The sequence below is a fragment of the Oncorhynchus mykiss genome, chromosome 6 (assembly GCF_057628025.1).
Source record: "Oncorhynchus mykiss isolate SJ-2025 chromosome 6, ASM5762802v1, whole genome shotgun sequence".
NCBI classification, from domain to species: domain Eukaryota; kingdom Metazoa; phylum Chordata; class Actinopteri; order Salmoniformes; family Salmonidae; genus Oncorhynchus; species Oncorhynchus mykiss.
Genome location: NC_143027.1, coordinates 20407957 through 20435845, shown reverse-complemented (window position 1 = coordinate 20435845; position 27889 = coordinate 20407957). Strand labels below are relative to the sequence as shown.

Genomic DNA, 27889 nt, shown 5'->3' with positions numbered 1-27889 from the left:
TTTATTTATTATAAATATAGACTATTAATAGCTGCATATACAGAGAAAGCATGCCAAGCTATAGGCCCTGCATGACCCCAATGCATTTAAAATGTACACCATGTCCGGGCCAGTATAAATTTTGTTCAGGCCTGTAGACTTTTGGCCAACTGGCCCAATTGGATCAACTGGCCCAAAAAGATAATTGTGGACTACAAATTAGTCCACATTGTAGGCTACAAATTACCTGACCAGGTCATGAGATAAGGGAAAACTCCAGGCCACAGAAAATACACTTTTGAACCCGTGGTGCCACGTCTGCTCTCCTCACAATGAACAAATTCCCTTCAGGGACCCATCAGGTCCGCCATTTTGCATTTTGTGAAAAACATTTAAAACGCTACTCTTCTGGCAACGAATTACCGATATGCATGAAACTTGATATTTGTTATCTATGGACAATGGTCTCTCGATTAAATATTTTTCAGACTATTACCTAAAATAAAATGGCTGCTATTGACCAATAAACATTCACGCGGGTGTGGTCTGGCACATAAACGCATATAAATAAGTCAAGGATATTCATATTGTCACACAATTTGGTACACATGTTGCAAACACTGTCAAGACTCACCATATTCAAGAACATTCACATTGATCACATGGTAGCACTATAATGGGCACATATTTAAATCTCTTGATCTGTTTGACTCAGAGTGCTGAAATTTGGCAGACATGCTCAAGGATATGAGTCTAGCTAACCCATGCGATATCTCAGACACCACTGGCCTGATTTTGATGAAACTTGGGTGAATGATGCGTCTTGCCACAGAGATCCGGCATTAGCAAAATTACACTGACTGGCCCAAGCGGGGTGCTGCATCATTTGTGGATGACTACATGTTTACTGTTGCCTTTTTAAAATGTATTTAAACAAGGAATCACATTGAGACCAAGGCCTCTCTTTCATAGAAATCATAGAACATTCACAATATTTACAAATCCAACACAATAAAAAACATACAATATTTACAAGCAATTTAAGAAAAGTGACTTACAAAACATGCTCATGAAAAACAACACATTCCTCAGTAAAAAAGTAATCAACCAGCCGTCTGAACTGCGGCACCAAAACATCCAGCCTTAGAGAGTTCTGGAGATCATTCTACAAGGTGCAAAAAAACGAAACCCAGATCTACCTAAGGGGCCTAAAGGATCTCCAGAGTTAGTCATCCCTTTGATTGGGTCTGGTGATGTCTGTAATTGTCCCCCGCGATGAATTCGGAGAGGGAAATATGGATCTGTCTCTTTCCTTCCGTTTGTACTTTAGTCACACACGGTATCTCAGACACCATTGGCCCGATTTTGACGAAACCTGGGTGATTGTTGTGTCTTGCCATAGAGATCCGGCATTTACAAAATTACACTGATATGCCCAAGGGGAGCGCTATAGTGTGTGTGTGGGGTAGGGGGGGCGACATGTTTACTGTTGCCTTTTTCGAAACTTGTAATTAAAAATGTAGCAAACCAACAGAGTAAAAAGTTTAAATGCATTGTATTGCATGTGTTTCTGTGTATTTTATGATATTCTGTGTATTTTATGATATTGCTGATAATAAAACTCTATAAACAATGACAAAAAATGTTTTACCTTTATTTTAGTACAGAAAACAACTGCAATACAAAACACATTTTTACACAGTTACAATATTACAGGTAAATGTCGTTGAACGTTATGCTAATATAAACCAAGTGTGACCCAACTTAAAAAGTCAGTCCTCAGGATGACTGTCATGTCTTCTTACAAAACCTGAAAAGGGGTTACAGAAAGTTAAGTAGGCAATGTATTAAGTCAGATTTTATCAGTATACTGAAAATGAATTCCACATACAGTCGGAAGTTTACATACACTTAGGTTGGAGTCATTAAAACTCGGTTTTCAACCACTCCACAAATTTCTTGTTAACAAATTATAGTTTTGGAAAGTCGGTTAGGACATCTACTTTGTGCATGACACAAGTCATTTTTCCAACAATTGTTTACAGAAAGATTATTTCACTTACAGTGCCTTGCGAAAGTATTCGGCCCCCTTGAACTTTGCGACCTTTTGCCACATTTCAGGCTTCAAACATAAAGATATAAAACTGCATTTTTTTGTGAAGAATCAACAACAAGTGGGACACAATCATGAAGTGGAACGACATTTATTGGATATTTCAAACTTTTTTAACAAATCAAAAACGGAAAAATTGGGCGTGCAAAATTATTCAGCCCCCTTAAGTTAATACTTTGTAGCGGCACCTTTTGCTGCGATTACAGCTGTAAGTCGCTTGGGGTATGTCTCTATCAGTTTTGCACATCGAGAGACTGACATTTTTTCCCATTCCTCCTTGCAAAACAGCTCGAGCTCAGTGAGGTTGGATGGAGAGCATTTGTGAACAGCAGTTTTCAGTTCCTTCCACAGATTCTCGATTGGATTCAGGTCTGGACTTTGACTTGGCCATTCTAACACCTGGATATGTTTATTTTTGAACCATTCCATTGTAGATTTTGCTTTATGTTTTGGATCATTGTCTTGTTGGAAGACAAATCTCCGTCCCAGTCTCAGGTCTTTTGCAGACTCCATCAGGTTTTCTTCCAGAATGGTCCTGTATTTGGCTCCATCCATCTTCCCATCAATTTTAACCATCTTCCCTGTCCCTGCTGAAGAAAAGCAGGCCCAAACCATGATGCTGCCAACACCATGTTTGACAGGGTGGATGGTGTGTTCAGGGTGATGAGCTGTGTTGCTTTTACGCCAAACATAACGTTTTGCATTGTTGCCAGAAAGTTCAATTTTGGTTTCATCTGACCAGAGCACCTTCTTCCACATGTTTGGTGTGTCTCCCAGGTGGCTTGTGGCAAACTTTAAACAACACTTTTTATGGATATCTTTAAGAAATGGCTTTCTTCTTGCCACTCTTCCATAAAGGCCAGATTTGTGCAATATACGACTGATTTTTGTCCTATGGACAGAGTCTCCCACCTCAGCTGTAGATCTCTGCAGTTCATCCAGAGTGATCATGGGCCTCTTGGCTGCATCTCTGATCAGTCTTCTCCTTGTATGAGCTGAAAGTTTAGAGGGACGGCCAGGTCTTGGTAGATTTGCAGTGGTCTGATACTCCTTCCATTTCAATATTATCGCTTGCACAGTGCTCCTTGGGATGTTTAAAGCTTGGGAAATCTTTTTGTATCCAAATCCGGCTGTAAACTTCTTCACAATAGTATCTCGGACCTGCCTGGTGTGTTACTTGTTCTTCATGATGCTCTCTGCGCTTTTAACGGACCTCTGAGACTATCACAGTGCAGGTGCATTTATACGGAGACTTGATTACACACAGGTGGATTGTATTTATCATCATTAGTCATTTAGGTCAACATTGGATCATTCAGAGATCCTCACTGAACTTCTGGAGAGAGTTTGCTGCACTGAAAGTAAAGGGGCTGAATAATTTTGCACGCCCAATTTTTAAGTTTTTGATTTGTTAACAAAGTTTGAAATATCCAATAAATGTCGTTCCACTTCATGATTGTGTCCCACTTGTTGTTGATTCTTCACAAAAAAATACAGTTTTATATCTTTATGTTTGAAGCCTGAAATGTGGCAAAAGGTCGCAAAGTTCAAGGGGGCCAAATACTTTCGCAAGGCACTGTATAATTCACTGTATCACAATTCCAATGGGTCAGAAGTTTACATACACTAAGTTGACTGTGCCTTTAAACAGCTTGGAAAATGCCAGAAAATTATGTCATGGCTTTAGAAGCTGCTGATAGGCTAATTGACATCATTTGAGTGAATTGTAGGTGTACCTGTGGATGTATTTCAAGGCCTCCCTTCAAACTCAGTGCCTCTGTGCTTGACATCATGGGAAAATCTAAATAAATCAGCCAAGACCTCAGAAATAAATTGTAGACCTCCACAAGGTTCATCCTTGGGAGCAATTTCCAAATGCCTGAAGGTACCACATTCATCTGTACAAACAATAGTACGCAAGTATAAACATCATGGGACCACGCAGCCGTCATACAGCTCAGGAAGGAGACACGTTCTGAATCCTAGAGATGAACATATTTTGGTGCGAAAAGTTCAAATCAATCCCAGAACAACAGAAAAGGACCTTGTGAAGATGCTGGAGGAAACAGGTACAAATGTATCTATATCCACAGTAAAACGAGTCCTATATCGACATAACCTGAAAGGCCGCTCAGCAAGGAAGAAGCCACTGCACCAATACCGCCATAAAAAGCCAGACTATAGTTTGCAACTGCACATGGGGACAAATATTGTACTTTTTGGATAAATGTCCTCTGGTCTGATGAAACAAAAATAGAACTGTTTGACCATAATGACAATCGTTATGTTTGGAGGAAAAAGGGGGAGGCTTGCAAGCTGAAGAACACCATCCCAACCGTGAAGCAAGGGGGTGGCAGCATCATGTTGTGGGGGTGCTTTGCTGCAGGAGGGACTGGTGCACTTCACAAAATAGATAGCATCATCAGGCAGGAAAAGTATGTAGATATTTTGAAGCAACATCTCAAGACATCAGTCAGGAAGTTAAAGCTTGGTCGCAAATGAGTCTTCCAAATGGACAAGCATACTTCCAAAGTTGTGGCAAAATGGATTAAGGACAACAAAGTCAAGGTATTGGAATGGCCATCACAAAGCCCTGATCTCAATCCTATCGAAAATGTGTTGGCAAAACTGAAAAAGCGTGTGCGAGCAAGGAGACCTTCAAACATGACTCCGTTACCCCAGCTCTGTCAGGAGGAATGGGCCAAAATTCACCCAACTTATTGTGGGAAGCTTGTGGAAGGCTACCTGAAACGTTTGATCCAAGTTAAACAATTTAAAGGCAATGCTACCAAATACTAATTGAGTGTATGTAAACTTCTGACCCACCGGGAATGTGATGAAAGAAATAAAAGCTTAAATAAATCATTCTCTCTACTATTATTCTGACATTTCACATTCTTAAAATAAAGTGGTGATTCTGCCTGACCTAAATCAGTGAATCTTTACTAGGATTAAATGTCAGGAATTGTGAAAAACTGAGTTTACATCTATTTGGCTAAGGTGTATGTAAACTTCCGACTTCAACTGTATCATAAATGTCATATGTAGGCATACACACTAGGATAGGATAGATCTTACCAAGTGTAACAGTGTCCCAGAAAAATGGCCAAAGCAAAGACTCCAATTGATCCCCCAGCAAAAAGTGATGAAACCTTCATTATGTAGGATACATCTGCCAAACAAGAGAAAGCAACATCAATACAACAATCTGATTAAACCAAAACAGTGGGCTAAATATGAGAAAAGGAACCCTTACCTCTCACTTTTGCCCAAATGACACAAGAGTGCTTGAAAGCCTAGAAAATAGTTCCAATGGCACATACAGAATGACTAATTATTAATGCAGGAGTTCTATAAGATCAACAAGCACGATCAATAATCATTTGTTAAAGATGACCTTCAAAACTGTCCTTCCTTTTATATGAATAAACTCCACATATCCTTTATTTCCAATGCATAGCAGTTAGTCTTACCCCTCCCCATTGACTGACAGCTCGTAATATGATGTAATAGTCTCTGCCGTTCTGTAAAGGAGCATTGTAGAACCCTCCATAGTAGTGTCCATCGCCCAAAGTCAGGTTAATCTCTTTCCCTATATCCCTCAGATAGAGCTGGGCAGTGATGTACTGTCCATGGGGCTTCCTCTGACTGGAGAAGTCTGGGGTGTTAAGAGAGCTGCAGTCAAACACAAGAGTCCCCTCCAGTGGCAACACAAACACCTGGTAGAAACTGTAAACCCAGGAACAAAATAGAAAAGGGTTTGTGTCGTAATAGCCAGACCTCAGTGGGCAAATTTCAAGATACAAAATCAGCTTTTAGTACGGGAGAGCGTTGGAGGTAAAATTATGAATTACCTAATTGGGTCCAGAGTGTTAGCTGATCTGCGTAGCCACAAAGTGGGCAATGGAGCCTCAATTTCTCTGTATAAAATCTCTGGGGCTTGAGGCACTATAAGATTAGAAGGTATTGACACATTTAATAACATTGGGTTTCATATCCAAGTCAAAGTCAATATTCTCCTCCATGTTTCTCATAATATCTTCAAATATTTATTAATCAAATTGTCATTGTTAGTCAAGGGTGTTTGTAGTGTACCTTGTAGGCTGGTGTTTGTTGTGAGTGTGGAGGTGAACCTGGCAGACAGTGCAGTGATGCTGATGGTGTAGTTGGTAACAGGCAGCAGGTTCAGGCAGATCTCAGGGTGGTCTGAAGTGGAGCTGAGGAGCTTCTTCCTCTTGTCATGGAATGACCTTTGATAGGCCCTGAATCCCACAAATACTACCTGTTACATACAGATAGACAGATCAAATAATGATGGTCAAGGTGTAGGAAGTTCAGAGAGCACTTTTTATAATCAATAATATTATCATATTTTAAGGTCCTTGTTATTAAGGTAAACTTACTCTGTAATTCTCTGTGTCTTCTTCATACTTGTCTGCTTTCCAACGCAAACATTTTTCATTAAAGACAACCAAGTCGCTGATGGCAGGCTTGATTTCTGGTAGTCACAAGGGATGAGAAACAATGTGTTAAAAAAAAGAGTGAAATGAAAAAAATCACTGATCTACACTAATTCCTTCCACATACTAAAAGGCTTTTCAAATTAACTTTAGTTCACAGATTTATGAATGCATACCTCTGCATCGCATTGTGGCAGCTTGCCACTTCCCAGTGATGTCACAAACAGAGATGTTTCTTCCTCTCCAGCTGTGGAATCCTTCCAGACAACGATGGAACACAACACTTGTGTTCTGCAGCACCACCTCTGTGTTGGCCAGAGCAGGGGCCGGTCCACATGTAGCTGTCAAAACAAGGTGGATCAATTGAATTATGTGAGGATTACCATAAAATATTAGATTACACTGCACAGTATACACAAATACTAGTCTGGATTATTTTGTTGCATCATACTCATGATCATGATTAAACATGAATTTACAACCCATTACCCAATACAACATTACCCCCTTCTGGTACAGAACAGTAAGTGCTGAAAGCACATCTACTACATAGGTTGGCGCATTCATGATAGACATACAACATCAATTTGAATGTGAGCACTTTGACACAATATAATGAGTTCACGGCAGTAACTGTTACAGTGTGCCCGCACAGACAATTGATCACGCAGCAGAATAGGGTTTGCTTCAGAGTGAGATATTGTTACCGTACCTTTGCATATTATTGAAACAATTCCCCACTGTCCTGATGATATACATGTTGAGAGACTATTTCCTCCCTCCTGGTAAAATCCATCCTTACATACATACTCAATCACACTGCCCAGGACAGTTGTATTGTCCCACAGCATGTTAGTATGGGGAAGGGTTAGTGGAGCCCCACAGTTTAACTCTGTTCACAGAAATCAGTTGAGGTTTGTTTGGTTAAACATAAAGAGACAAAACATTACTGTACATGTTTAAGTTATTCAGTACAATAACAAAGCAAATGTGCATTTGAATATAAATGAAAACACATGTCTTTGAAAGACCTTCATTATATTGCTGGTAAAAGAAATGCACCTTCACATTGAATTTCTATATCCTCCCAAAGTCCATTCTCTCCACACTCAGTATAACATTTCCCACTCGTAGAGTAATATCCTTCAACACATTGGTAATAAACCACACTACCAATCAACGATGTCCGGTCCCATAGCATCTTAGCATGGGATATAAATACTGGCTCCCCACAGTCAATCTCTATAATATGAAAAGGGGATAGTGGTTATATAAGAGTTGGTATCATATGTAATTGTTATTAATGTGTCATGACCACACAGAAATGACTAATGTAATACCTTCACATAGAACATATGTCTGGTCCCACTGTCCATTGGCAGTGCATACTGATACATTTCCCTCTCCCACATTGTAATATCCAGAGTTACACTGATAAACCACCTCAGAGCCTATCCTGGTGCTCTGATCCCACAACATTACTGAGTGAGGGAGGGCAGGGGGCAAGCCACAGTCAACCTCTGATAGGCAAAGCAATGACATTGACCAGTGACCATTCCTAGACGCAGTACATGATAACATTTTTCTCTACAAACAAATACTCATCCATCCACATGTTAAATACATGAATGAATGCAAAAATCTAAATGAAACAATGCTAGGAGGGAAAATGTAATTAATTTTACCTTCACAAACAAGACTTGGGCCCTTCCACACACTTTCTGCCCCACAAACGGAGGAGTTCTCCCCGCTTTTCCAGAAGAATCCCTCAGAGCAGCCAAATTTAGCGACGCTGCCGTAATGTGTTCCTGTGGCTGACAACTGGACTGCATTCAGAGCCGAGGGAGGCTGCCCACAATCAATGGCTACACATGGAGAAAAGGACAACACTACAGATACCATCGTTTTTGATAACACTACTGTCATTCTGCAAATTTTCTATAAATCATTTAATTATCCAGGTGCTCTGATCTCACAACATTACGGAGGGAGGGAGGGCAGGGGGAGAACCACAGTCAACCTCTAGAGAGAATGAGAGAATGGTTGAGATAACAGATTGTTCACCAGGATATTTGTATAGGAAGGAGATTTGGCCTCACTGATATGATTCATACATACATTACACAAAATCTCAAAGGAGGTTTAACTAGAGAACATGTGACAAAGTCATATACATTACCTTTACATGACAATGTTGCCTTTGTCCAGTTACCGTCTTTAGTGCATTGGGAAACATCCCCCCCTCGCTCTCTATGAAATCCCTCTTTACAGTAAAACAGAACAGTGCTGCCAGGGTTTGTGCTGCCATTCCACACCTGTCCAGTGTGGGGCAGTATAGGGGGACCGCCACACATTATTTCTAAGGGGGAAAGCAGTATGGAATTGATTATGTGTATCCTGGATGTAAAGCATAAGGCACATTTAGATTTGACTTTCAACACTTTCATTTCAACCACAGGTCTTATCTTATGAAGACATGTAGCTATTTATCAATAATGCTTTGTTTCTACTACTGTATCAGGGGGCTAAAAACCATGTATTTCTCATCATTTCATCTCTGTCAGTGTACGTAAGAAATGTTCAGTTACCTTTGCATAATAATGTTGCCTTTGTCCAGAAACCATTTTCTGTACAGTAGGAAATGTTACCTCCTCCCTCTCTATGAAATCCCTCTTTACAGTAAAACAGAACAGCGCTGCCAGGGTTTGTGCTGCCATTCCACACCTGTCCAGTGTGGGGCAGTATAGGGGGATCACCACACGTTATCTCTACAAAGAGAAAGCATTACAACAGTGTGCAATTTCTGCACATTTCCATCAAGCAGACATTAATATCTTACATTTTGCACACACAATATTGTTCCATGGTATGGTCAACATGACCTCTGAGGTATTTGTTAAAGCACTTGGGTAATTCAGTTATGGGTTAGTTATGGATAACTTGTAAGGTATTGATTGCAGGTGGTAATGTTGTGAGGGAAGATTTATTTTACCTTCACATATAAAAGATGTCTGGTCCCACTGTCCATTGGCAGTGCATACTGATACATTTCCCTCTCCCACATTGTAATATCCAGAGTTACACTGATAAACCACCTCAGAGCCTATCCTGGTGCTCTGATCCCACAACATTACTGAGTGAGGGAGGGCAGGGGGAGAACTACAGTCAACCTCTACACAGAGAATGAGAGAATGGTTGAGATAACAGATTATTCACCAGGATATTTGTATAGGTAGTAGATTTGGCCTCTCTGATATGATTCCTACATGACATATAGATCACAGAAACTCTCAAAAGAGGTTTCACAAGAGAATATGTGAGAAAGTATTACGTGGCAAAACTGTTACCTTTACATGACAACGTTGCCTTTGTCCAGTAACCATCTCTAGTGCATTGGGAAATATTCCCCCCTCCCTCTCTATAAAACCCTCCTTTACAGTAAAACAGCACAGCGCTGCCAGGGTTTGTGCTGCCATTCCACACCTGCCCAGTGTGGGGCAGTATAGGGGGATCACCACACATTATCTCTATAAAGAGAAAGCATTACAACAGTGTGCAATTTCCATCAGGCAAACATTCATGTCTGATATTTTGGACACACAATATAATTCATGGTATGGTCAACATGGCCTAGGAGGTATTTGTTAAAGCACTTGGTTAATTAAGTTCTGAGTTAGTTATGGATGTAAGGTAGTGATTCCAGATGGTATTGCTGAGAGAGAAGATTTATTTTACCTGCACATAGCAAAGCTGACTTGTCCCACTGTCCATTGGCAGTGCATACTGATACATTTCCCTCTCCCACATTGTAATATCCAGAGTTACACTGATAAACCACCTCAGAGCCTATCCTGGTGCTCTGATCCCACAACATTACTGAGTGAGGGAGGGCAGGGGGCAAGCCACAGTCAACCTCTGATAGGCAAAGCAATGACATTGACCAGTGACCATTCCTATACGCAGTACATGATAACATTTTTCTCTACAAAAAAAGCACTCATCCATCCTCATGTTAAATACATGAATGAATGCAAAAATCTAAATGAAACAATGCTAGGAGGGAAAATGTAATTAATTTTACCTTCACAAACAAGACTTGGGCCCTTCCACACACTTTCTGCCCCACAAACGGAGGAGTTCTCCCCGCTTTTCCAGAAGAATCCATCAGAGCAGCCAAATTTAGCGACGCTGCCGTAATGTGTTCCTGTGGCTGACAGCTGGACTGCATTCAGAGCCGAGGGAGGCTGCCCACAATCAATGGCTACACATGGGGAAAAGGACAACACTACAGATACCATCGTTTTTGATAACACTACTGTCATTCTGCAAATTTTCTATAAATCATGAAATTATTGCAGTGGCTACAGTATAGTATAAGGCAGCAGGCAAAGAGATTCTGAAACATGCATTTTTGAAGCATTCAGCTCTCTGATTATTATCCATTATCTTAGAATTGTACCTATAATTTAACTGAAAAGTCTTACAATACTGAGCCAAGTGGTTGATGTTATTTACCTTTGCACAAGGCCTTGTCCTGGTGTGGGTGGAATGGCTCTGCTCCATTGTGAACCTGGTATCCCACTTGGCAGAGGCAGTTAAAATACCCCTGCATGTTTGTGCACTTACCCCCCTCACCACAGATCCCTTGGACTCTACACTCATTAATGTCTAGATAGAACCAACATGAATGTTGTGTTAGTGGTTGGGTAATGTACCCAGTTATTAGGCACCAATATGTGCGTGACTGTAGCACATTCACTCATTCTAAATTAGCATCAAGTTAATGTCCATAAAGCTTAAGAAGACTCACAATCACATATCATATCTGCCAAAGTGGCAATGATTTTTATGTCACCCTTCTTTTCATAATGTTACAAAGCTGCTGAAGTATTCAGCATCAGTAATCACTATAACTTACCCTGACAGCGGGTTCCATCATTGGGGATGAAGATGGCCATGTTGTTGGAAGGGCTGTATCCTGCCAGGCAGGTGCAGTAGAAGCTTCCATAGGTGTTATGGCAGGCAGTATGCTGCCCACAGATCTTATTGGCTCCTATCTGACATTCATTTTTGTCTGTAAGAGAGAAGAATAGTGGTAAAATAATAAAATAATCAATAAATACTAGTATAATATGAATACAACTGATACACATTAGATAAAAGATAAGTAATTCCTTCATCTTGAGTTTATACCTGGAGATACACACCTTGACAGTAAGTTCTTCCATTACCAACAAAGCCATACATGCAGTTACAAGCTTTGCCGGTACCATCCACCTTCTCCTCACAGGTGGCGTTAGGGTGACAGGTGGCACACACATCCAACGTTTGACCAGTCACTCGCATTTCTAAGACAAAGAAAATATACACTACTAAGAGACATCTTTGTTTGATGAAACCGTCACCTATAACTGTTATTTATTGAAATAGATGCTCTATGTAAGAGCTTCACCATTATGATTTACAAAGGTTCTGTCAATATTAATTTGAATATATTACCAATGTGATTGATTTGTTTTGATCCACTCACCTGTAATGGCATGAGTAAGAAAGGCCAAGATCACAAGTGCTGTTCTCCAATACATCCTCTCAAAGTATGTCCATTTCCCTCTCTTAGATATTGCAAAGACGCATTCTTTGTAAACACATCTTTATTTATTTCCGTCTTGCAGAACTCATGGTGCTGAGCGGATTTGATAACCAGGATGGAAAGAAGGGTATAAGAGTTAGCTGAGGTCACAATGAAATCCAACCGCCGCTCTCTCTTCTCAATGGTGATGTTGGCACTAGTGGTTTGGGGACATGTCTGTCATCATCAGCATTTTGACACATTCAGTTATACTTCACATGTGTGATAATGTACTCTACGCTTTGGGAGACATCTGAAACACATTTTCAAATTGCACGGTCATGCTGTGTATGCTGATAAGAGCTATATTTGGCTCAGCAAACCTGCCTGGGGTTGATAATGAACATAACATTATGAACTAAAAAAGTAAAAACTAGGTAAATTAACAGACTCTAGATGATAACCATGGATATAAGAGTGACATTAACAATTGGTGATTGTTAACAATTAACAATTTATTAAAGTAAATTAACTAGGCCAACCTAGTTGTTTATACATCCTACCTTTTCTTGAATCAACTTTATCCCGTGTTTGTGAGACCCATCATAACTACAATCCACACTAGGTGCTCTGTCACATGAATTAAAGGAAAACCCTGTTCATGAAAATGCACAAAAAAAGGTGTGAAATTGAGTAAAACTGGCTCATCATTGCACCAATAGTGTCAACACAGTGGGAACAGCCATCCACCATTGAGCTGTTTCCAGTTGGTTCTTGGGTAGCGAGTTAATCTAGTATAATGTGGAAGGGGAAGATAAATCCATCATGCTGCTATCGCCCAGCCCACCAGGACTCAGTGGGGTCTCCCTCTATCACTCCTCCAGTGAGCCCACACCTCACACGGCGCCTGCTGGAGAGGCCTGATTAAGCACCAGCCTGTCCCTCAAAACCACCAGACCCTCTGTAACACGCTACACTAGGGTCTCTCCACCAGCAGCACATATGAGAAATGCAACATACACAACATTGTAACTAGATAGACATAGAATGTCTAGAGCAGGCATGGGTCTCTATTTATTGGTTCACAATGAAGCTGTGAAACCTATTGTTAATCTCTGTATTCTGCTCATAGTCAAATAACTCAAGGATAGATTGGTAACGTTTTTCTAACTTGGCAAACAGAAACCACTGGCCATGATTAACTTGGTAAAAAATAATGGCACTGGTTGGCCTATAGGCGGCGCTGTTATAAAGTCTCACTTAAAACCTCATATCCGCCACCCTGATTGACCTAGACTTGAAACGTTGAATGTAGTTGTCTTTACCCATACTGAACAAATTTGCATCAAGGACCCATAAGGTCTGGATAGATTTTCCTCCATTTTGGAAATTTCAGAAAACATTTAAAAACGTATCATGAACCATAAGTCCATATAGCAACTCCAAATGTAGGCCCATAGTACATCTCTTAATGTAGTTAGAGAAATGCCTAGAGATGTCTGAGTGGATATTTTATTTGGGTAAAAGAGAAACCAGAATTCCTGCTGTTTGCCCAGTCAATGTATATATAAATATATACATTAAGTAATGATTTTAATAATGATGATACTTGTTGCATTCAAAGATAACCAACCTAGAGCACAATACTAAACTTCACATCCTTGTGGTATTGAGAGATAAACATGGTAATGCTATCACTAATTGGACATAAAAGGTAGATAGATCCTACATGATAGAGTGCTTGCTTTGTTATCCAACTGATCTTGCGTCCTTTGTCATCCTGTGAACCCCGTTTATTGCTGCTCGCAGCTATATTTCTGATTACTTTTCAGATTTCTGATTACTTAACATTTGAAAATAATATTTAGAAATTCTAAAAATGTGAAGTTTATTAATTGTACGATAAAAAAAGGACAAAGATTTGTACATACAATTCAAGTAAGAAAAGTTTATCTGAAGTGAAGAAGAGAAAGCAGAACACGAATGGAAAATGAATAGAAATCAACACCTGATCACTCAAGGCCTTTCTGTGCAGAGAACATATCATTCAGATAACAGTGTTCGATTCAAGAAGCATTCGAAGTATTCAAAGTTACTGTGAGAAATGCTGATTATTTACTGTGCACCTTTACTACTATATTACCCAACACTATAAAGAATGCAAAATCGATACAAAGACTGTGCAGTGACACATACTGTAAGTGAGACATGACAACATGGCAAATAACCATCATTTAAAACCAAAACACTTATTTTGTGAAGAATAGTGGGCAGCTTTTGAAGGCAATAGTGATTGATTCAGGAAGGTCAAAAAGTCCCCCCCGATGGTAACACAAAATTACAAAAACTAAAAATAACTACAGTTTGTGCTCTGCCTCTGTTACAGTGTGAATTGATGAAATGGTCATAAAAAGGAACAGATAGAATGATCATTGGATGGAAAAGAAGCAGCAGGACTGCTTTTTAGTGTCAGTGCAGGGGGTGGAGGTTCCGGGGCCAGACTCTCCTCTTTACACTCAGAGGACGTGTCAGTAGTGATGGACGGTAGTCTGCCACAGACCAGGTCTGCAGCGTTAACATCCATGATGGACATGTCAGTGACAGTCTTCTCTCTTAGGGACATGCCACTGTCATCATCATCATCATCAATAAGGACAAACTCCTTAATGTGTACCTCCATTACACCCAAAAGGCTGTGCGTCTCAGACGACTCTTCGATGGTGTGTGCATCCACAAAGGTCGTAGTTGAAGTCACTGTTAAAGTCTTGTGTGCCTCTGTTGAGTTGTCCTCAGGCCCAGAGCAGGGCTGGCTAATGGAGGCATGACACATCAACATGGAGTTACTGTTATTTCCATCTTTCTGGTCCTGTCGGTCTTTCTGTCTCCTGCCGTTGGTGACTACACCCGATGGAGAGGGCACGTTTCCTCCACCATCTCTGCTGGTGACCTTGCACAGACCTTGTCTCTGGGAGTGGGCACCATTCTCCATGGTGCAGACATCACCAGGGTCGACCTCATACACCACCTTCACCTTCTAGCCCTCATTGTAAACTGTCAAGCTGCTTCCATCAAGCTTCCTCTGGCCCTCCGCCACTGGAGAGGAGAGGTGGATGGCGCTGGTCTTACTTTTCATTTTTCTTCATGCACTTCTCTGAGGTGTGCTGCACTGAAATAGCAAAGGAAATTATCATCACCACACTTTGTCATAACATCACTTAGACATCTCTATTTCACTTGAGCTAAAGTTCTCCCCGCTTTTCCAGAAGAATCCATCAGAGCAGCCAAATTTAGCGACGCTGCCGTAATGTGTTCCTGTGGCTGACAGCTGGACTGCATTCAGAGCCGAGGGAGGCTGCCCACAATCAATGGCTACACATGGGGAAAAGGACAACACTACAGATACCATCGTTTTTGATAACACTACTGTCATTCTGCAAATTTTCTATAAATCATGAAATTATTGCAGTGGCTACAGTATAGTATAAGGCAGCAGGCAAAGAGATTCTGAAACATGCATTTTTGAAGCATTCAGCTCTCTGATTATTATCCATTATCTTAGAATTGTACCTATAATTTAACTGAAAAGTCTTACAATACTGAGCCAAGTGGTTGATGTTATTTACCTTTGCACAAGGCCTTGTCCTGGTGTGGGTGGAATGGCTCTGCTCCATTGTGAACCTGGTATCCCACTTGGCAGAGGCAGTTAAAATACCCCTGCATGTTTGTGCACTTACCCCCCTCACCACAGATCCCTTGGACTCTACACTCATTAATGTCTAGATAGAACCAACATGAATGTTGTGTTAGTGGTTGGGTAATGTACCCAGTTATTAGGCACCAATATGTGCGTGACTGTAGCACATTCACTCATTCTAAATTAGCATCAAGTTAATGTCCATAAAGCTTAAGAAGACTCACAATCACATATCATATCTGCCAAAGTGGCAATGATTTTTATGTCACCCTTCTTTTCATAATGTTACAAAGCTGCTGAAGTATTCAGCATCAGTAATCACTATAACTTACCCTGACGGCGGGTTCCATCATTGGGGATGAAGATGGCCATGTTGTTGGAAGGGCTGTATCCTGCCAGGCAGGTGCAGTAGAAGCTTCCATAGGTGTTATGGCAGGCAGTATGCTGCCCACAGATCTTATTGGCTCCTATCTGACATTCATTTTTGTCTGTAAGAGAGAAGAATAGTGGTAAAATAATAAAATAATCAATAAATACTAGTATAATATGAATACAACTGATACACATTAGATAAAAGATAAGTAATTCCTTCATCTTGAGTTTATACCTGGAGATACACACCTTGACAGTAAGTTCTTCCATTACCAACAAAGCCATACATGCAGTTACAAGCTTTGCCGGTACCATCCACCTTCTCCTCACAGGTGGCGTTAGGGTGACAGGTGGCACACACATCCAACGTTTGACCAGTCACTCGCATTTCTAAGACAAAGAAAATATACACTACTAAGAGACATCTTTGTTTGATGAAACCGTCACCTATAACTGTTATTTATTGAAATAGATGCTCTATGTAAGAGCTTCACCATTATGATTTACAAAGGTTCTGTCAATATTAATTTGAATATATTACCAATGTGATTGATTTGTTTTGATCCACTCACCTGTAATGGCATGAGTAAGAAAGGCCAAGATCACAAGTGCTGTTCTCCAATACATCCTCTCAAAGTATGTCCATTTCCCTCTCTTAGATATTGCAAAGACGCATTCTTTGTAAACACATCTTTATTTATTTCCGTCTTGCAGAACTCATGGTGCTGAGCGGATTTGATAACCAGGATGGAAAGAAGGGTATAAGAGTTAGCTGAGGTCACAATGAAATCCAACCGCCGCTCTCTCTTCTCAATGGTGATGTTGGCACTAGTGGTTTGGGGACATGTCTGTCATCATCAGCATTTTGACACATTCAGTTATACTTCACATGTGTGATAATGTACTCTACGCTTTGGGAGACATCTGAAACACATTTTCAAATTGCACGGTCATGCTGTGTATGCTGATAAGAGCTATATTTGGCTCAGCAAACCTGCCTGGGGTTGATAATGAACATAACATTATGAACTAAAAAAGTAAAAACTAGGTAAATTAACAGACTCTAGATGATAACCATGGATATAAGAGTGACATTAACAATTGGTGATTGTTAACAATTAACAATTTATTAAAGTAAATTAACTAGGCCAACCTAGTTGTTTATACATCCTACCTTTTCTTGAATCAACTTTATCCCGTGTTTGTGAGACCCATCATAACTACAATCCACACTAGGTGCTCTGTCACATGAATTAAAGGAAAACCCTGTTCATGAAAATGCACAAAAAAAGGTGTGAAATTGAGTAAAACTGGCTCATCATTGCACCAATAGTGTCAACACAGTGGGAACAGCCATCCACCATTGAGCTGTTTCCAGTTGGTTCTTGGGTAGCGAGTTAATCTAGTATAATGTGGAAGGGGAAGATAAATCCATCATGCTGCTATCGCCCAGCCCACCAGGACTCAGTGGGGTCTCCCTCTATCACTCCTCCAGTGAGCCCACACCTCACACGGCGCCTGCTGGAGAGGCCTGATTAAGCACCAGCCTGTCCCTCAAAACCACCAGACCCTCTGTAACACGCTACACTAGGGTCTCTCCACCAGCAGCACATATGAGAAATGCAACATACACAACATTGTAACTAGATAGACATAGAATGTCTAGAGCAGGCATGGGTCTCTATTTATTGGTTCACAATGAAGCTGTGAAACCTATTGTTAATCTCTGTATTCTGCTCATAGTCAAATAACTCAAGGATAGATTGGTAACGTTTTTCTAACTTGGCAAACAGAAACCACTGGCCATGATTAACTTGGTAAAAAATAATGGCACTGGTTGGCCTATAGGCGGCGCTGTTATAAAGTCTCACTTAAAACCTCATATCCGCCACCCTGATTGACCTAGACTTGAAACGTTGAATGTAGTTGTCTTTACCCATACTGAACAAATTTGCATCAAGGACCCATAAGGTCTGGATAGATTTTCCTCCATTTTGGAAATTTCAGAAAACATTTAAAAACGTATCATGAACCATAAGTCCATATAGCAACTCCAAATGTAGGCCCATAGTACATCTCTTAATGTAGTTAGAGAAATGCCTAGAGATGTCTGAGTGGATATTTTATTTGGGTAAAAGAGAAACCAGAATTCCTGCTGTTTGCCCAGTCAATGTATATATAAATATATACATTAAGTAATGATTTTAATAATGATGATACTTGTTGCATTCAAAGATAACCAACCTAGAGCACAATACTAAACTTCACATCCTTGTGGTATTGAGAGATAAACATGGTAATGCTATCACTAATTGGACATAAAAGGTAGATAGATCCTACATGATAGAGTGCTTGCTTTGTTATCCAACTGATCTTGCGTCCTTTGTCATCCTGTGAACCCCGTTTATTGCTGCTCGCAGCTATATTTCTGATTACTTTTCAGATTTCTGATTACTTAACATTTGAAAATAATATTTAGAAATTCTAAAAATGTGAAGTTTATTAATTGTACGATAAAAAAAGGACAAAGATTTGTACATACAATTCAAGTAAGAAAAGTTTATCTGAAGTGAAGAAGAGAAAGCAGAACACGAATGGAAAATGAATAGAAATCAACACCTGATCACTCAAGGCCTTTCTGTGCAGAGAACATATCATTCAGATAACAGTGTTCGATTCAAGAAGCATTCGAAGTATTCAAAGTTACTGTGAGAAATGCTGATTATTTACTGTGCACCTTTACTACTATATTACCCAACACTATAAAGAATGCAAAATCGATACAAAGACTGTGCAGTGACACATACTGTAAGTGAGACATGACAACATGGCAAATAACCATCATTTAAAACCAAAACACTTATTTTGTGAAGAATAGTGGGCAGCTTTTGAAGGCAATAGTGATTGATTCAGGAAGGTCAAAAAGTCCCCCCCGATGGTAACACAAAATTACAAAAACTAAAAATAACTACAGTTTGTGCTCTGCCTCTGTTACAGTGTGAATTGATGAAATGGTCATAAAAAGGAACAGATAGAATGATCATTGGATGGAAAAGAAGCAGCAGGACTGCTTTTTAGTGTCAGTGCAGGGGGTGGAGGTTCCGGGGCCAGACTCTCCTCTTTACACTCAGAGGACGTGTCAGTAGTGATGGACGGTAGTCTGCCACAGACCAGGTCTGCAGCGTTAACATCCATGATGGACATGTCAGTGACAGTCTTCTCTCTTAGGGACATGCCACTGTCATCATCATCATCATCAATAAGGACAAACTCCTTAATGTGTACCTCCATTACACCCAAAAGGCTGTGCGTCTCAGACGACTCTTCGATGGTGTGTGCATCCACAAAGGTCGTAGTTGAAGTCACTGTTAAAGTCTTGTGTGCCTCTGTTGAGTTGTCCTCAGGCCCAGAGCAGGGCTGGCTAATGGAGGCATGACACATCAACATGGAGTTACTGTTATTTCCATCTTTCTGGTCCTGTCGGTCTTTCTGTCTCCTGCCGTTGGTGACTACACCCGATGGAGAGGGCACGTTTCCTCCACCATCTCTGCTGGTGACCTTGCACAGACCTTGTCTCTGGGAGTGGGCACCATTCTCCATGGTGCAGACATCACCAGGGTCGACCTCATACACCACCTTCACCTTCTAGCCCTCATTGTAAACTGTCAAGCTGCTTCCATCAAGCTTCCTCTGGCCCTCCGCCACTGGAGAGGAGAGGTGGATGGCGCTGGTCTTACTTTTCATTTTTCTTCATGCACTTCTCTGAGGTGTGCTGCACTGAAATAGCAAAGGAAATTATCATCACCACACTTTGTCATAACATCACTTAGACATCTCTATTTCACTTGAGCTAAAAGAGCTACAGGCTTACCAGCTTTTACTTTGTGATAGTTGTCCTCAGAGACCATGCTTAGTAATTATGAGAAAGACAATAAAACTCAATTACTCAATTTCTGATTAGTAATTTAAAGATTTAAAACAATTGTCTGTACTGGTTAAAACCTTTAGATTAGTTTAGTACATAATACTGTACAAAACAAAACAGTCCATTCAGGAGTCTGTGAAATAGTACTCATTATGACAAACTCAGTGGTACAAAGAGGGAACATGTTTCCATTTAGTATTGGCCTTTTAAGATAAATAAATGAAGTGAGTTCTTTCAAAATAACTGGAATTCCCATAGGCTCTGAATCCTTTCAGGAGAGGACAGCGTGGAGATTCTCCCTTTAAGTGAGTAACAGGGGGACAGTCACTAAAATGATCAGCTCCATAAGACACAACCTTGCCACATGCACGCATTCGCCCCCACACACGCACGCAAGCACACAGTGAGCATTTTTTAGTAGGAGTGACATCTGTGGCATTGTGTTCACATTTTAGAGTGGCCTTTTATTGTCCCCAGCGCAAGGTTTCACTTGTGTAATGATCATGCTGTTTAACCTCTACGGGATCGGTGTCCATATACCAGGACGGTTGTTGCTAACATGCGCTAATGTGACAAAAATGACATTGCAAGTAACATCCAACTTTCCAGGACATAGACAGGTCTTATATGTGCAGAAAGCTTAAATTCTTGCCAATCTAACTGCACTGCCCAATGTACAGTTGCTATTACAGTTACAAAATACCATGCTATTGTTTGAGGAGAGTGCACAACAACAACAAAAACTTTTATCACGGCACTTGGTTTGATACATTCACCTCTGAAGCTAAAATATGTACTTACATTCAGTAATCTTGCCCTGATTTGTCATCCTGAGGGTCGCAGAGATAAAAGTTTGCACATTTTTGTTTGATAAAATCTATTTTTATATTCAAATGTAAAAACTGGGTTCTAAAGTTTGAACCCTTGCTGTTTCTGGCCCCACACACACCGTCTAGATGTGTGAAGGTTAGTGTCTTTTCTGTAGGGAAGCTCATTTTCCATCATTTATGACCTCCCTGGGAGTGTGTAAACTTACATTTTTGTATTCCCATATCATTTTGCATGTTCTCTATAGTTATGTACTTGAAAATGTACATTTGTGCAGTATTGCAATGCTTCACTGGATCAGTCTGAAACGTTGCACATACCCCACTGCCATCTAGTGGCCAAAATCTAAATTGCGCCTAAACTGCAAAGGTATATTATGGCATTTCTCGTGCTACTCAAAGATGATGAAAAAAACAAAGATTTGAAAACGCATGTTTTTTTGTTTGTATGATCTTTTACCAGATCTAATGTGTTATATTATCCTACAATAATTTCAAATTTCCACAGTGTTTCCTTTCAAATGGTATCAAGAATATGCATATCCTTGCTTCAGGTCCTGAGCTACAGGCAGTTAGATTTGGGTATGTATTTTTAGGCAATTTTTAAAAAAAAGGGTACGATCCTTGTTAACTTGAGGATCTCCCCCTTTTTTCCCCCCCAATTTACGCCTAAAATGACATACCCAAATCTAACTGCCTGTAGCTCAAGCAAGGATATGCATATTCTTGATACCTTTTTGAAAGGAAACACTTTGACGTTTGTGGAAATGTGAAAGGAATGTAGGAGAATATAACACATTAGATCTGGTAAAAGATAATACAAAGAAAAAACAATTGTTTTTTTGTATTTTTTTTGTACCATCATCTTTGAAATGCAAGAGAAAGGGCATAATGAATTATTCCAGGCCAGGCGCAATATAGACTTTGGCCACTAGATGGCAGCATTATATATGCAAAGTTTTGGAGTGATCCAATGAACCATTGCATATCTGTTCAAAATGTTGTATCAAGACTGCCCAAATGTGCCTAATTGGTTTATTCATACATTGTGCACTCTCCTCAAACAATAGCATGGTATTCTTTCACTCTAATAGCTACTGTAAGAAGAAATGCTCACTAACAGGGATGAAAAAAAATTGTGCACAAAATCGGAGAGAAATGAGCTTATGGAAAGTTTCTGGGATCTTTTATTTCAGCTCATGAAACATGGGACCAACACTTTACATGTTGAGTTTATATACATACGCTTGCACCCCTATTCTGAAAGTGGGGATGCAGTTGTTGCAGATTGTTCAGGCACCTTAATGGTCTTGCCCATTCACCCTCTGAATGGCACACATACACAAGTCATGTCTCAATGCTTAAAAATCATTCTTTAACCTGTCTCCTCCCCTTCATCTACACTGATTGAAGTGGATTTAACAAGTGACATCAATAAGGGATCATAGCTTTCACCTGAAGACTTTACATGTTCTGTTCATATTTTTGTTCAGTGAAGTTTATCCCCTAAAGGTTAGTTTGTTAAGTAGCCATACTGACGTGATCTGTTATTAGCTAGCTAGCCAATTTGACGTGGTTCATCAATCAATATAGCCTATCATGTCTGTCAGCAGTAATTGTGATTAAACACTATTAAAAACAATGTTTAAAAGAGGATAATGTAGCTAACATCGCTAGGTAAGCCCATACTGGATGGAGAAAAAAAGTACATTAGGTCTACTTACCACTATGTTTAGCTAACTGTTCAAAGTTTCTACCAGTATCTTGCAAAGTAAACATCATCAGCTAGTACATCAGCACCACCACCACTCACACTTGTCAGGTATAGTTGACTTTTATATCACTTAAATATCCAATTAATGGGGGCAAATATTGAGAGATATCGTGAGGCTACCCTAACATATCTGAAATGGCATGATCAATTGATGTTTACTGATCATGTAAAGCATGTAGTTACTTGCTGTAGAAAACTGATAGAGCTAGATGTGCGCAATTGTTTTGCATGGAATAATCGGAAGTTTGTAGGTCTGACTATGTTCTTCAAAAGGTGATGATACTCTGTTCTTTAAAGTACTTAAGTAAAAATACTTTAAAGTACTACTTAAGTTGTTTTTTGGGGTATCTGAACTTTACAATTTATATTTTTGACAACTTTTACTTCACTACATTCCTAATGAAAATAATGTACATTTTACTCCATACATTTCTCGAAACCCAAAAATATTTGTTACATTTGGAATGCTTACCATGAAAGAAAAATGCTCCAATTCACACTTCTCAAGAGAACATCCCTACTGTCTCTGATCTGAAAGACTCACTAAACACACTTGCTTCTTTTGTAAATGGTGTTGGAGTGCAACCCTGGCTATCCAGACTAGGATGCCACATAATGGCAGGGATGAGATGTAATTCCACTAATAATTACACAATCACCACTCTTTGAAGTTTGGCAGAAATATGTAAATACTGACATTAAACTTAAGGTATAGTTTAATTCATGGATCTCTACAAAGCATTTCAGTGAACAATACTGTTTATGTTCCTCTACATATTTCCTGCCTACACCTCCATTTTACAATGAGTAATACAAGAGAAAAGACCTTCATATACATGAAGGCAGGGAACAAGAATATCAAACAGGTCAAATATTCAAGTCTCCATTCCCTGTAGGGACCTTGTCTGCATCAGCATATGCCTGGTACTGTAGCTTATGGTGCTTCTGTGGACATAGTAACATTAGAGTTGTAGAGGACACAGAAAATGCCTTAAGACTGCAGTTCTTGTTTGAGGTAAATATCTACTCTAGAGGGTAGCAGTATTGGGGTACTTTGGATTGAAGATACATTTGTGTAAATCTCCTGCTGGGCCATGAAGCCTATGCCGCACTGACTAGGATGCCACATAATGGCAGGGATGAGATGTCATTCCACTAATAATTACACAATCATCCCTTATTATTATGACTTTCATCTACCTGATATTTATACAATTTCATGTCATAACTGATCATCTTAAAGCTGGAATCCTTATTGGTGAAGCAGCCACACCATTTGCGATATTACAACAAAGAAGTTACTGCAAACAACAAACAGTTTTTTCAACTCTGACATAATTTAACACATCATAGAAGAGTACTGCATTTTTTTTTTTACCATGCTACGTGATGCTCCTCATCTCGGCAACAAAAACAATAACGGTGCTGGTGTGGCCATTGGCGCCGTTTTCAGCTTTAATTCACATCCTCTACAGTAGTCCTGCAGATTTGTCCCGTGATGTGAAGTATCTTCCTCTCATATTGCTCCATTTGGAAGCTAACACATTTGGACTGCACTCCCGCACTCTCACAAAATTTGATGGTCACTTTTCCTGGTACCAACAATGGTTCCTTGAACTGGGCGGTGACAGAGATGGGGGCTCTAATGGCATCAACTCCTGTGGAATCAATGGATGTTTGGAGAATATCAATCAAGGTGCTAGATTGAGGATAAATAAAGTATGGACAGCAACAACAAAAAAAGACTATTTGAGCCACCATCATTTTGCTTATAAATAATTCAGTTTTGAGGTAGAATCACTAGAAAAGCTACTTTACCTTTGTGCTTTTCAATTTCAGCCAAGCATTTAGACAGCATCCATAGACTAGGAGTTGGGGTACATCTGCAGCCCAAGAGTTTAGCAGGAAGAGTTAGGAGACAACGTGGAGAGTAGTCAGAGAAAGCCCACACAAACTTCAGTCCTGTAGTCCAGGGAACATTGATATCCACCGCCTTCACGTCATCTGGCTCTGATGTGTCCATGTGACCTGTCAAAGTGTAAGAAAATATATTGGTTTATGATGTGGGTTCTGTGCTATTCAAACTTGAATAGAACAATTTCATTCAACTTCCTCAGGTTTGTTGACTGGTGGCAAAATGTAGAATTAATTAACTTAAGTATTGGTCTACTCACCATCATACCACTCAGGTTTAGGTTGTGTGTTTGGTGTTCGGCCTCTGTCCTGGGAGAGCATTGTCAAAACACTCTCCCATACTGGCTGGTCAGTGTGTGAAATGGCAGTTAAAGAAATGTCAACCTCCACCCCATCTTCAACGATCCTGTACTCTAACACACGAGCCTGCAACTTGAAGGGTCCCTTCTTCAGCTCATCTATTGGCTGCCATGTTCTCAAACTCTGACGTACCCGGACTAGACCTAAGGAAACAATGTATTGAAGTGGGGGGATTTTGTATGAACTACACATCTGGCTGAATTGAATTAATATATTCTACAGAAATGTAGGAAGAAAACTGAGTACCTTGAGTGTTGACATTTGGATGGCCTTCAAAGACATGCAATACCCAGCCAGCAGAGGATGTGTTACTTACCCAGAGGGCTCAATCTGAACTTCTCAGCAGATATTAATATGTCAAGCATCCGCAGACAGAGGGTGTCTGGGTAACACAGAGGGATATCCCTGAACTCAATGTCTGGGTAGTCCCAGCCATATCCAGCTGCACTACAGAACCTCCTCAGTAGATCCTTGTTGAACCTTAAGAGAGAAAAAAGTACAGCACATAGGAGATAATTGGTCCAAATGTGAACAAATAAACAACCATCTTTGTAAGGCAGTGTTGTTTGAAATTATTATAATAAAATCAAACCATAGCACTAAAACAAATTGGACTGCTACATTGTCAAGCGCAATCAGTTTACCTGCAGTTAAAGATGGTGAAGGCAACTTCACCTTTGACATCTCTATCGCAAAAGTACAAATGCCCCTGTCTTTTGATAAGAGCTCTGAATACATATCTGAGAAAAAGGTAGGCAAAACTTGGAATCCTCTGACGACTGTCAAACACCACATTAGCTTTCAGTAGTTTATAAGAGCAATAAATGTTGGCGTAAAGAAAATATATGGCACACGCTGGGAGCCCAGCAATGAAAACATTGGTCATAATATTTTCCATTTTCAAGTATTACATGAGAAGCATCCACCGACTCTATTGTACTTGGTCACTAATATGTACTATACTGTTATAGGAAGGCCTCCTCGGGAGAACGAGTGCTGGTTGCCCTTGTGCTGAAGTTTGCAGCTAGTTCGAGAGTACACTGCCATGCCATTCATACACGGCAATTAAAAAACAAAAAACATCGCCAACATGCACACAATTTTGTATTTAACAAATATATTCCCAATCAAGTCACTTTGGTCTCCTTACTGCACTTTTGACACTTTCAACCATGATCAAAACGAAAGTTGTGTTGAAGTACGGAGTGCGTTATGGGACAAAACAATACAACGCAACATGTAATGTCGTTGGGTAATATCAGTTATTGATATGAACAAACTCAAAATGTGTTGATATTTAAAACATCTTTATTTTTTTCAAGTAATTGATTGAAAGATACTGAGAAAAAAAGTCATACATAATTAAGTTGTCTACATGAGACACAAAATATATATCCCGATTCATGGCGTTTATGTCTGTTCAAATTATGTACATTTAACATTTTGTCCAGGAAGGTGTGAAGAAAAATACACTTTTTGCAACATAAGATTACAATATGTTAACAGCAACATGCATGCCATAATCAGCACTGTGACGCAATCACAGTTTCATATTAGGAGAAAGAAAGTTTCATTAAATTGCATGCTCAAAGTAAATTATCCTTTGACATTGTAGAAATCATCCAGCAGCAACATGCTTTGGACTGCTTTGTGTAAACATCATTGACTAACCGGTGTCTTTGAAAGAAACTGAATGGCGTAAAGGAGTAAACACTGACTGTTCCTGCATCTGAACTGTTACTCAGTCTGACCATGTAAAGTGGGAATAAATAAAAAGGAAATCAAATGTAATGCTGATTCTTTGTGATCCAACACGTGTGTGTGTGTGTGTGTGTGTGTGTAATCTTCTTTGTTGTGCATGTAGGGTTTCTCCTTCAGGAATCATGGAGACATCCCCATGAGCCCTGAAAATGTCTTCTCTTAGTTCAACATCCAGATTCAGTCAAGTCTTCGCTTCAGCCAAACAGCAGCAACAACACAATGCAGACCGAATTGACAGCAATCAAGGGCACTGCAAGATGAGAGAAAATATGATGAAAAATGCCACAAACAGTTCAGTTAGGTCAACATCATAAAAGTGTTTATAGAAAACAAGAAAAATCTATTTAAAAAAAAATGCATGCAGAACGATGTTTGATATTTATAAATGGTATTGATTTTTCAGTCATACCTCTCATTACTGTTCTCACAGAGCGGACAAGGTTCATTAGCTGCACTTTAATGCCCGGTTCATCACCAAATCCCCCAATACTTTGGTCCACACCCCAGCCAACTAAGTTAGAAGGAACAAAACAATTACATTAATGCAAACAAAAATGACCCTGGCCATGAGGCAGATTAACGTACCTGTACGCTTTTCCAACTCATTATACTGGTGTAGTTAGCTAGCTAATTTAGCAGTAACGCCAAATTATCCTAAAATGACTCATATCAACCAAATATCGTTACTTTCTTGCTTCCCTGTCTAGCTAGCAAGCAAGCAAATCATTGTTGAAAGTAATGTTAGACCAAATGTGTAGACGGCCACTTACTTTTACTTAAAAATCTTTCTTCGTGCAATACGGCGACAGCATTTACACACAAAATCACCGCTTGAATAAGGGAATATAATGTAAACGCCATATCTGTAACGTGTTAGCTGACGTTAACAGCTTCAAGTATTTCCTTATGACGTTGCCTAAATGTATGGCATCATGAGAAGAACAAATTGAACGGGCAGTTCGAAAGCGTGACTTTCTTGACGGAATACAAAAGTGGGTGCCCAACAGTAAATGGCCAATGTAATACCAATACTGTATAATCATAATCCATACTCATGTCCAAAGGGGTAGCATTTTGTGACTATTGATTTAATGGTGTAAGTGCTTGAAAACGTTGCAGTAGAACTAGCTAACATTCCTGA

The 27889-nt window shown here is 39.8% G+C and overlaps 3 protein-coding genes, 1 long non-coding RNA gene and 1 pseudogene across 19 annotated transcripts; all 5 read right to left on the bottom strand.

Moving 5' to 3' along the window:
• Positions 1-1612: 1612 nt before the first annotated feature.
• susd1 (sushi domain containing 1) lies at positions 1613-12995 on the bottom strand. Of its 13 annotated transcripts, XM_021605509.3 has the most exons (23): positions 12685-12909; positions 12083-12235; positions 11760-11900; positions 11471-11626; positions 11068-11220; positions 10634-10813; positions 10288-10467; positions 9900-10079; positions 9545-9724; positions 9141-9320; positions 8732-8911; positions 8238-8417; positions 7893-8072; positions 7615-7794; positions 7265-7444; positions 6729-6893; positions 6496-6590; positions 6188-6374; positions 5947-6040; positions 5566-5821; positions 5349-5388; positions 5171-5264; positions 1613-1789 (listed from the first exon to the last, which is right to left on the bottom strand). In XM_021605509.3, exons 2-23 carry the CDS (start codon positions 12135-12137, stop codon positions 1771-1773), a joined length of 3255 nt encoding a protein of 1084 aa, XP_021461184.3. In that variant the 5' UTR covers positions 12138-12235; positions 12685-12909; the 3' UTR covers positions 1613-1770. The 13 variants fall into 13 exon arrangements, with proteins under 13 accessions (XP_021461184.3, XP_090093308.1, XP_021461183.3 ...); XM_090237182.1 differs by lacking the exon at positions 7893-8072 and having other exon boundaries at positions 12685-12995; XM_021605508.3 differs by lacking the exon at positions 12685-12909 and having other exon boundaries at positions 12083-12436.
• Positions 12996-14418: 1423 nt separating this feature from the next.
• LOC149982789 (uncharacterized) lies at positions 14419-16187 on the bottom strand (annotated as a pseudogene).
• A 249-nt stretch (positions 16188-16436) lies between these two features.
• LOC149982788 (uncharacterized) lies at positions 16437-17040 on the bottom strand. Its single transcript, XR_016496548.1, has 2 exons — positions 16760-17040; positions 16437-16577 (listed from the first exon to the last, which is right to left on the bottom strand). It is a non-coding gene; the product is annotated as an uncharacterized LOC149982788 (long non-coding RNA).
• Positions 17041-18726: 1686 nt separating this feature from the next.
• Positions 18727-26228, bottom strand: si:ch211-12e13.1 (uncharacterized). Of its 4 annotated transcripts, none has more exons than XR_016496546.1 (6): positions 25632-26206; positions 25304-25467; positions 24888-25130; positions 24532-24741; positions 24092-24371; positions 18727-19964 (listed from the first exon to the last, which is right to left on the bottom strand). XR_016496546.1 is itself a non-coding variant. In XM_021605518.3 (5 exons), the coding sequence occupies exons 1-5, from the start codon at positions 25883-25885 to the stop codon at positions 24169-24171; spliced, it is 1074 nt and encodes a 357-aa protein (XP_021461193.2). In that variant the 5' UTR covers positions 25886-26228; the 3' UTR covers positions 22109-24168. The 4 variants fall into 4 exon arrangements, 2 of the variants coding, with proteins under 2 accessions (XP_021461193.2, XP_090093316.1); XR_016496547.1 differs by having other exon boundaries at positions 25951-26194; XM_021605518.3 differs by lacking the exon at positions 18727-19964 and having other exon boundaries at positions 22109-24371; positions 25632-26228.
• Positions 26229-26356: 128 nt separating this feature from the next.
• On the bottom strand, positions 26357-27680 carry yee9 (YEE9 protein). The gene is given in 3 exon segments (NM_001160515.1): positions 26357-26998; positions 27158-27259; positions 27519-27680. Coding segments are annotated over 3 exon segments (249 nt in total). The 5' UTR covers positions 27610-27680; the 3' UTR covers positions 26357-26942.
• Between the last annotated feature and the right edge of the window lie 209 nt (positions 27681-27889).